The 9,274-nt window shown below is 43.0% G+C and overlaps 3 protein-coding genes across 4 annotated transcripts; 1 reads left to right on the top strand and 2 right to left on the bottom strand.

Annotated features, from left to right (window-relative positions):
* Positions 1-42: 42 nt before the first annotated feature.
* Positions 43-1,529, bottom strand: LOC125198058 (protein seele-like). Its single transcript, XM_048096515.1, has 5 exons — positions 1,379-1,529; positions 1,261-1,287; positions 742-821; positions 574-646; positions 43-384 (listed from the first exon to the last, which is right to left on the bottom strand). The coding sequence occupies exons 1-5, from the start codon at positions 1,481-1,483 to the stop codon at positions 307-309; spliced, it is 363 nt and encodes a 120-aa protein (XP_047952472.1). The 5' UTR covers positions 1,484-1,529; the 3' UTR covers positions 43-306.
* A 1,271-nt stretch (positions 1,530-2,800) lies between these two features.
* LOC125198056 (F-box/kelch-repeat protein At5g42350-like) lies at positions 2,801-5,776 on the top strand. Of its 2 annotated transcripts, XM_048096514.1 has the most exons (3): positions 2,801-3,011; positions 3,518-3,559; positions 3,767-5,776. In XM_048096514.1, exon 3 carries the CDS (start codon positions 3,863-3,865, stop codon positions 5,567-5,569), a length of 1,707 nt encoding a protein of 568 aa, XP_047952471.1. In that variant the 5' UTR covers positions 2,801-3,011; positions 3,518-3,559; positions 3,767-3,862; the 3' UTR covers positions 5,570-5,776. The 2 variants fall into 2 exon arrangements, with proteins under 2 accessions (XP_047952471.1, XP_047952470.1); XM_048096513.1 differs by lacking the exon at positions 3,518-3,559.
* Positions 5,777-8,530, bottom strand: LOC125198055 (U-box domain-containing protein 44-like). The gene is made up of 2 exons (XM_048096512.1): positions 7,907-8,530; positions 5,777-7,814 (listed from the first exon to the last, which is right to left on the bottom strand). Exons 1-2 carry the CDS (start codon positions 8,459-8,461, stop codon positions 5,928-5,930), a joined length of 2,442 nt encoding a protein of 813 aa, XP_047952469.1. The 5' UTR covers positions 8,462-8,530; the 3' UTR covers positions 5,777-5,927.
* Positions 8,531-9,274: the final 744 nt, after the last annotated feature.

The raw sequence follows: 9,274 nt of genomic DNA, 5'->3' as shown, positions 1-9,274 counted from the left end.
CATGTATTAATGTATTGTGTGGATCTGGGGTCTGCCCTTTCTATCAATTAAAATAATAACATGACAATTAAGAACTTTACCACAAGCATGCATCACAAGTGTATTACTTTGCTTAGAGGTAAAGTTTTTCCAAAGTTTTTTAAAACTTTCTACATAACTGACAAGTTACTACTACGGAGACTCAAATTTTCAGATATCTGGCTAGAGTCTACGTGTTCAGCCAGTGTGGAGTGTGGACTTAAGCAACTCAAAAACACGGTTAGAAAAGGCATAATGAGTTGGAAAAATGAATAAAATGTGGATTTGTCAGACGAAGGTTGCGTACATACTAGTCTTAAGGTTATCCCAGTCCTTAACCTTGATCCATTGTCTGCTTGAATCCACCTGCAAGTAACGCAAACACAAAAATTAGCATCCGAGTAATGGCATATGGCATGACAAAATAGACTATCGATTTTACATCTTCCATGAAATCTTAAGATCGTTATCAATAAGATCGCACCAAAAGTTCTGGTTTGAATTTGTAGATTATATTGTGGCATTTCAAGAGGAAAGGGAAGAAGGGGTGTGTACCTTCTCCAGAGTATAATCCTGCATGTTTTCGCAGAGCCCATCAAGAAGTTCAACAACTCTCAACTCGCTGACTCTGTTGGAGAAAAACGAGGAAGCAATAAATTTGAGAATTAGAGACTATACACAATGAGCCACTATGAATTAGAAGAGTTCCATTATCCCTAATACCTGTAATCTATTAGCTTCCCTTGTCGCTGACCTTTAGAGTCCAAACGGTGTCTCATGTCCAAATGGTTTCTCGGTTTTTCCTGCACACAAAACGAATCATTTTACATCACAGCAGTTCCTTGTGAGAACTATCATCGTTGCAAATAGTACAATTTCAAGTGAAATAGCCGATACAACATTGCAAAAACAAAAATGCAGCTACTGTAGCTCTACTCTAATCAGCCTCCTAGTGATATTTTTTAATCTGACTTCGAGTACTTCAATACATCTCCGCACATTGTCACATATGCAATCCTCATCTCAAAAACAACAAAACTATTATGAACAAATTCAACTTCCACACTAACAAGTTATAAAGATGCAGTTGAAAATTCACTATTTTATCCATTCAGCCGTAACCTCAACCTCACAACTTCAGTTCTCATAAGTTTAACATTCAATTACTTTAAACTGAATGCCGCATGATTAGAACCAAATTGAAAACATAACTACTCAGAAAATGATTATGCAGAAACTTACATTTGAGAGTCCGCGCTCCAGCTCCATCTGCAACAACAACAACAACACACCCAAATTTAACAACCAAAAAAAACAACTAAATTTTTTAGATTTGAAGCACAAAAAAAGAGTTACACACAGCAATTGCATTGCAGGCGGCGCATTTATCGTCAATTCCATAAGCTGCAGCTGCGAAAATCGAAATAGTGATTAACAGGATTGAATTCACGTTGAAATTCGCCATTTTTGCTCTGAATTGTCTTCTGCTGGTTGATCTCTACACAGATTGAATACAAAAATAAAATGCATTAGTGCCACGTCATCACATGAGTGTGGTGTTGCATCCAATAAGATCGTGCCACTTGGTAAGTTCTTTTCCTATGTGGGATTAGATAATTCATATGGATTTGAGGTTCAAATAAATGGGCTTGGCCCATATCCATATTCGTATGTATATCCCTTGATATAATTTTATTTACTAAATACATACTTTAGAAGTACAAATGTGGGGTTAAAATACAATGCATTTAATTAGCTTCCAAAATCAACCATATTAAATTAATTAATCAATAGTAGAAGTTGGGATATCATAGACAGATTTTCCTCCTTGACCAAATGAATGGAAGCGTTATGCTCGTGATTATTAGTAATTCAAATCAAACATCATAATTTGAATCGTATTAGTAATTAATAAATTGATGATCCCATGATTAAAATCGTATTTGATAATATAATAGAATGGGCTTTTCCTTATTGACGGCGAGCATCACGCCCTATCATTACACTACACGTGGAGGAAATTATAGTCTACTAATCATAATTTACCCTCTCACTTAGTCAATTAATTACCACTATATAAAATTCACAAAAAGAGAAAAGAAGGATACAAGAAAGTGACAACCCATCATTAGTAGAATAGATGTCACTAATGACTAACCTAATCATGTCATTTTTAATTTACAAAATTACATTTGGAAGTTAAAAAATTTGTGTATTTGCTATGTATTTTGTTCATACTAATGTTATTTAGTTAAAGATACTAATTTTTTTCGCTAACGTTAATTAAATTGTAAATAGTAGAATACACATATAGAATATGATTTGTAGTTAAGAAATTTCTACTTTTCATTTAAAACAAGTAATAGAATAGAATTTTAAAATCTTTACAAACACCCTGTATATATTTCACTATAGTCAAATTGCAATAAATTTTAGTGTCAAATACTTTCCTCGCATTTAATTCAATTAATAATTTATTAATTCCACTTCTAAATACAAAATTCACCATATAAAGTAGGAGTAATTTAGGCCTTGAGCACCGCACCTAACAAGAAAAGAGAAAATGGAAAAAGAAACAAATCAAGAAACCACAAAAGCCAAAAAAGAAAAGAATTGAAGTCGAATAATACATAGATCTTCACATAACTATATGAATGAATGGAAATAAATACAAACAATAAGTGTCAATTTCAGCAATCATCATTCGATCTGGTTTGGTCGAGCCATCAATGTCACTTTACTGAAAGTTTTTCATTCCCAACTAACACAAATTAAAATAAAAGAAAATTCCCATCATCTAACACAATGTTTTTATTTCTCTTATTAATTCTGTAATGGACAGTCACTCCCATAAATGCTCCATTTTTAATATGCTCAAACTTCAGAAAGATTTGAGCTTTTGCACAGATTGGATCTGAATGGGGGAGACCCTTTTCTTTTCTGACTGAATCTTGAATTGGGCTCTGAAACTTTAGCTCCTTTTAATTTCCAAGGTCTGTTTTTTATTTTTATTTTTATTTTTATTTTCCATTTTTCTCAGCTTTCTCTCTCTCTCTGTGTTTGTTTTTTGAGGTGGTGGTGTTGCTGTTTTTCTACTACTTTTCTTGTTCATAGATGATTATCTCGTTCTTGATTGCGGTTTTGTAGTTCTAATTTTTTGTCTGTGTGTATTTTAGTTTGAAATTGGGATAATATCATATGGAGACAAAAAAAAATCTGTTTGGTAGTGGAAACAATTGGGGGCAAATGGCATTTCTACTTTGCAAACTAATTTTGGTGTTCTTGGATAATTTTCTCAGTATTTTTTTTGTACCTAATCATAGATATTGCAATTATTTGCATTTTCTTCATCAAACTCAAAATGCACAAAGCCAGTCATGATCAAACTCACAAGTAGAATTCAATTCATGTTTATTGTCTTAATGCAAACATAGTAGTGCTTGATTTGATCCCAAATGTTGTCTTAGCTCTGTGTAATTCTTGAATTTTAATGTCTCAGTGTCAAGGGAATATCTCTTATCAGTTAATGGATGAAGGAATAGTGAGTTATCTTCTTGCTTCAAATAACTATATGTGCAAGTTCTTGAATCTTGATTATTGATATTCCATGAGAAATCAAAAGTCTGATGCTTTTCAGACTGCAAATCTGTGTCCCGATTATTCTTTATGTATATACCACTTTGGTATGTTGATCCTGTTGATGTTCGTATTCCGTTGAATTTAAATGTTCTTTTGTGTTGTAATGTAGGTCGATGAACAAGGACGAAATTAGTGGTACCTTGATTGCTTTGAGGTAGACCCCAGGAGAACTTAGTGATCCGGTATTTGACAAAACCGACTTACAATGGCCTCGGGAGAACTGATTGATCAGGAACGCGAGTCTTTGAGCGTGTCCAAACGTCTAGTTAGAAGTATGAGCCAGAAATGGAAAAGAATGGGAAACAGAAGTGAGGGTTGTGTGGAGGGTGATACAGCTGGGGTGTCTTTGAGTTGCCTGACTCTCTACGGTAGAGTTGGAGGGTGCAAAGTAGGCGCTGACACGGGCGAAGAATTTGGGGAGACAGGGTGTAGGAGGCGGTCGAGTGGGAGTGATGAAGGAAAGGGGTACATTGCAATGTGTGGAAACGAGGAAGCAACTGTCGACTGCTTTTCGTATGGTAGGAAAGAGAAGCTGTGGAGGAAGAACAACCGGAGGCTCTTGAAATCTCAAGAGAGGGATAGCTTGAACGCCCACCTCCCGGACGATGTTCTGGAGATGTGCTTGGTGAGGCTCCCGTTGAGAAGTCTCATGAACGCTCGTCTTGTCTGCAAGAAGTGGAGGAGCTTGACAACGACTCGTAGGTTCATGCAGACGAGGAGGGAGTGCTCGTTCGAGAGTCCATGGTTGTTTCTGTTTGGCATTGTTAAAGACGGTTTCTGTATGGGAGAGGTGCACGCGTTGGATGTTTCCCTAAAGGAATGGCACAAGATCGATTCACCTGCTCTCAAGGGGAGGTTTCTGTTCTCTGTCTCGAGTATCCTCGACAATATTTACATAGTTGGGGGTCGTTCGAGCCTGGCCAATTCCGGTAGGGTGGATCGCAGCTCGTTCAAGACACATAGGAGCGTGATAGTGTTCAACCCCTTAAGTAAATCATCGCGTAAAGTTGCATCCATGAACCACCCTCGGTCATCTCCGGTTCTCGGGATCTCGGAGGTTAATCCGAATTGTTTGATCATCAGAAACCAGGTAGCTCAGCCGGAGAGACGTTTCCACAGGTCGAGAGTTGGTGGTGTGTCGGATGTTTACGAGGATCCTCACCGGCTTTCAGTTAGACGCCAGACGAGGAGCTCTCAAGACGAAAACGAGAGTTCCGCCTCGTTCCACAGTGTCAAGCCGCACGTGCAGCAAAAGCAGGAGAATGGTCGACGCAGTAAAGAAGGTCGAAAGTTTGTTCTCATCGCCGTAGGGGGGCTCGGATCGTGGGACGAGCCGCTCGATTCGGGCGAGATCTACGACCCTGCTTCAAATAAATGGACCGATATCCCAAGAATCCCTCTAGACTTCGGATTGGCTTGCTCCGGCGTCGTTTGCAACGGGATCTTCTACGTCTACTCGGAAAGCGACCGGCTCGCCGGGTACGACATAGAGCGGGGACACTGGATCAGGATTCAGATGACCCTGACTCCGCCCCGCGTGCACGAGTACAATCCGAAGCTTGTTTCGTTCAAGGGCCGCCTACTTATGCTCTCTGTATCATGGTGCGAAGGCGACGGGCAGATCGGGAGGAGGAACAAGGCGATTCGGAAGCTTTGGGAGCTCGATCTCGCGCACCACTCTTGGAAGGCAGTGTCCGTGCACCCGGACGCTCCAATGGACTGGAACGCTGCGTTCGTGGCCGATGAAGATCTTGTCTTCGGAGTCGAGATGTTCAAGATTTTCGGGCAGGTGCTCGAGTTTGTGACAATGTTCGACGGCAACGGCTGGAACCACGTCTCGAGGAACCACGCGGCCCGTGACATTGACGCTTCATCGTGCTTGACCAAATCGATGGCTGTGCTGCGCTTGTAACTCAGGTAAATTTGAAGAAATGAGTCGTGGCTTAATCTTTTTCCCTCATCATTTCTTGATTGATTCTTTCTCTGATGAGATTGCTAGTTTTTGTCACAATTGTCTTCTCTTTCTTATTATTTTTGTGTTTGTATTATTGTACAAGGATGTAAGTTGGTCCTAATGTAATATGTCCACACATTGAATGATTACTATACATCAAGATAATAAATCCAAAAAATTAGTGCATAATCATTGATTCAAGATTTGTAACCATAATACAACAATGAATTATTTCCAAAAATGGGAAGGAAAAAGAGAAGGGAAAAAATGTTTAAACAATGATACAAAAGAAAAAGAAAAAGAAAAGTTACAGTATCTACTTGTTTGCAAAGATTCCTGAGAAGTTGGGGATCTTGTCTACACGCCTCAATGCGCGCTCGGCGATCTGTCGGGTCAGGTAGTCTCCGTGTTGGAACGCGTCCACGAGCGCCGTGCAGACGTTGGGACTGTCCGATACTTCGCTGGCGATCTCGTTGTTTCTCAGCAGTCTCTCCACGGCCCAGACGGCCCTCCTTCTCAGGCTGTCCGTCCGTTTCTCGAGCAGCACGTCGAGTATAGGCTTCACTCCTTCCACGTCGAGCAATGCCCGCACGCCATTGTCTATGTCCACCTCGTCATCCAACAGGGTGCAAAGAGCCGCGAGCGATGCCTCGACCACGTTCTCGTTGGTGTGGTCGAGGAGCGCGACGAGCTTGTCCACGGCCTGCCCTTCCAGGATGCAGAACGTCTCTCTCAACGAGCACGTGCCGCGGTGGACCTGGCAGAGCCCGGTGATGATCGGAGGCTTGCTTATGCAGAAGAAGACCGTGGCACAGAAGCCGGGAGGGGCAAACTCTGGCAGCCTCGTCAAGTTCTTTGTGTCTTGCGATAGGTTTTCCAACGCCATAGCCGATACCATCTGCACGTTGTCGAGGCCGTTCATTTGGAGGAGGTCGATGAAGAGGGCCGCGAGGTTGTGCTCCCGGCAGAGCGCGCGGGCGGCGCCGGACTCATCCGATAGGGCGAATGTGATCCTTGATAGAACCTTGACGAGCCCTTCGAGATATGGAGTCATGAACCGGCTCCCTCGGGTCTCCCCTTGCCGGATTCTTGTTACTCTCGAGATGAAGAGCTCGAACGCGCCCTCGGCCAGCATCCGTCTCGTCAGGCCAGCATCTCTCTCCGGGAGATCCGCTAGTAGTCCGACCGCTGCTGCCTGCTCCTCGGTTATCCCTACGTTCTCCGACGTCACTCTGATCAGGCTTCCGAGCGTCCCAGATGTGCCGTGCAAGCAGCCGGCCAGCTCCTGCCCCATGTGCGGCGAGAGGTTCCGAAGAAGCTTGATCGGTGCGAGCCTCAGATCTAGCTGAGGCGTCTCGACAAACTGCACCAAGCTCATGATAGCACCGGAGCTTTTGATGGCCGAGACAACACTATACACGGTGGAGGGCGAAGCCGATAGCCCAACGAGCACTTCAAGGAGCTTGCACCCGATCGCAGGGCCGGTGTTGCTGATGAGATGCAGGAGGTTATGAATGACCTCCTCCGAAACGAGACTCTGGTGGTCCGGTCCAACTTCGATCGAGTCAAAATCGTAGCCCGAGTTCACCACATTTGCAAGAATCGTAGCCGAAATCTCCTTCAGCCGCATCGGCAGCTGCTTGACCCCGACAGTGAAGAGATCCTGAACGAGAGGCGGAAGGATATCTGCCTCGATCAGAACCTTCGCACTCGTGTCATCCGACGAGATCTGGTTCAAAGCCTTCAACGCAGGCTCCCTCGACTTCACATCGTTACTCTTCATCAGATTGATCAGCGAGAAACCGGCTGTCCTCGCCACAAACACCTTCACCTCGTTGTCCAGCACCAGCTCACCAAGCAATGCTGCCATCGACAGTTTGGTTTCCGCAGATCCTTCGAGTAGCAGGTGCAGAAGGGGCTGCAATCTGCCGCATTCGGCCATCTGTCGCACATTGTTCTCGCAACGAGCGAGGTTTTCTAGCGTCTGTTCAGCCTTTTCGACTGTCAAGACGTCCTCCGAGTTGCTGCTAGCCATCCCTACCAAAATGAGAATAGCTCCATTAACAGAGCCAATCTTCTCACAGAGTCTTTCTGATTTAGAGAGCTCATACAGCAAAGCAACAGCTTCTTCTCTTTCTTTCGACTGCTCGTGCGATAGGAACTTCACCACTGTTCTCACCGTGTCACCTTCTGCCGTTATATCCTGCAAAACCACGACACTGTGAGCGATGCAAGCTAGCAGAAAACCAACCGAGGCAGGCAACTAAAAATGCACAAGTATCAACCTTCGACAACCTTATTATCATCGTTGTCCTCCACCACAATCTGAATCGTTTCCAGAGCTTTGCTCCGGACCCTCCGACTGCTGCTCTTCAGCATGTCAACAATCATGGGTATCAGCTCTTCGTGGCGGATCATGTGCTTGTTCGAGTGGCTTTTCAGGCAGAGGCCCTGGATGAACTTCAGAGCCTGTATGGTATCACTCTCTGGGGTCGACAGGGATAAGGATCTACGAGCCATGTCGACCTGAGCTGCCTCGCTCCTTGCATTCCATTCCTCAATCGTGTTCCTCAATGCTATGCTCGGATTCAGTTCAGTGCTTCTCAACTCCCTCAGCGTTAACGGGCACACCATCTTCCTGCTGTTCTCCCTGCACTCCTTGAACCATTTCTCGATGGCCTCTCTCTCGAATGTCTGCCCGTTTTCCAAGGTCACGGGATCCCGCATCACCTGCTTTGTCAAGGGGCATATAAAAGCATCATAGATCGGTTCCAGATATAATCTGTCGAAATGGTGGCTGTCATCCGATTGAGCACCCTTCTCGTAGCTCACATCCCAGTTCCCGTCCATAGAAACCTAGAAAGAGGAAACAATATCATCAACACAAGAAACAAGCCACTTCAACTTCATTACATCGATTTTCCAATCCAGACAGCGCGTTCCTAGCTCATATCCTGTCTGCAAAACTCATTATCGCCCACCCAACGCCCACGAAAATTACCTAAAGAGGCGTGTAAGAGCCCTAGAAAACCCCACATCAAGTCAATCTAAAACTGAACAACATAATCAGATTGACATAAAACAAAACAATCTGTTATACATGATGCAAATGAAGGTCCTAAAATCAAGCCTCTTCAACTTTCTGACATGCTCTCAATCTAAAAAACGCATCCCTAGTTCCTATTCCGGCTAGGATATTAGTAGGGGAGCTCGTGATCGTGCTTCAGATCATCCCCGAATTCCAAATACTAGGCATTAAGTTTTCATCTACAACACCTAGTAGTACTACTTCTCAAGGTGAAGATTTGATGAAAAGCCACTTCACATTACATTCTTTCACTTTGATTTTCAGTTCATAACAACAATAGAAAATATCACCTACAAAGAGCACAAACGAGTCCTAGAAAGAAAATAGAAAACCTAAGCTTTCATCTGAATAAATTTAGTACTACTAATGATTTACTAACTTGCAGGCTGAAGATGTTTACAAACAACTATGATCACACAGTTGCTAATTCTCAGCTTCTAACAACAATTCAAAGAAAAATTGTAAGAATTTTCAATCCACTCCACTCCACTCCATCTAAACAAGCTGAAATTGAGACCTAAACCCTAAAGAGATCAGGCAACAATCCAACCACACATGCTCAAAATCAAGAAACT

This window comes from Salvia hispanica, unplaced genomic scaffold (genome assembly GCF_023119035.1).
Source record: "Salvia hispanica cultivar TCC Black 2014 unplaced genomic scaffold, UniMelb_Shisp_WGS_1.0 HiC_scaffold_1184, whole genome shotgun sequence".
NCBI lineage: Eukaryota > Viridiplantae > Streptophyta > Magnoliopsida > Lamiales > Lamiaceae > Salvia > Salvia hispanica.
This window is presented reverse-complemented; position numbering and strand designations above follow the sequence as displayed.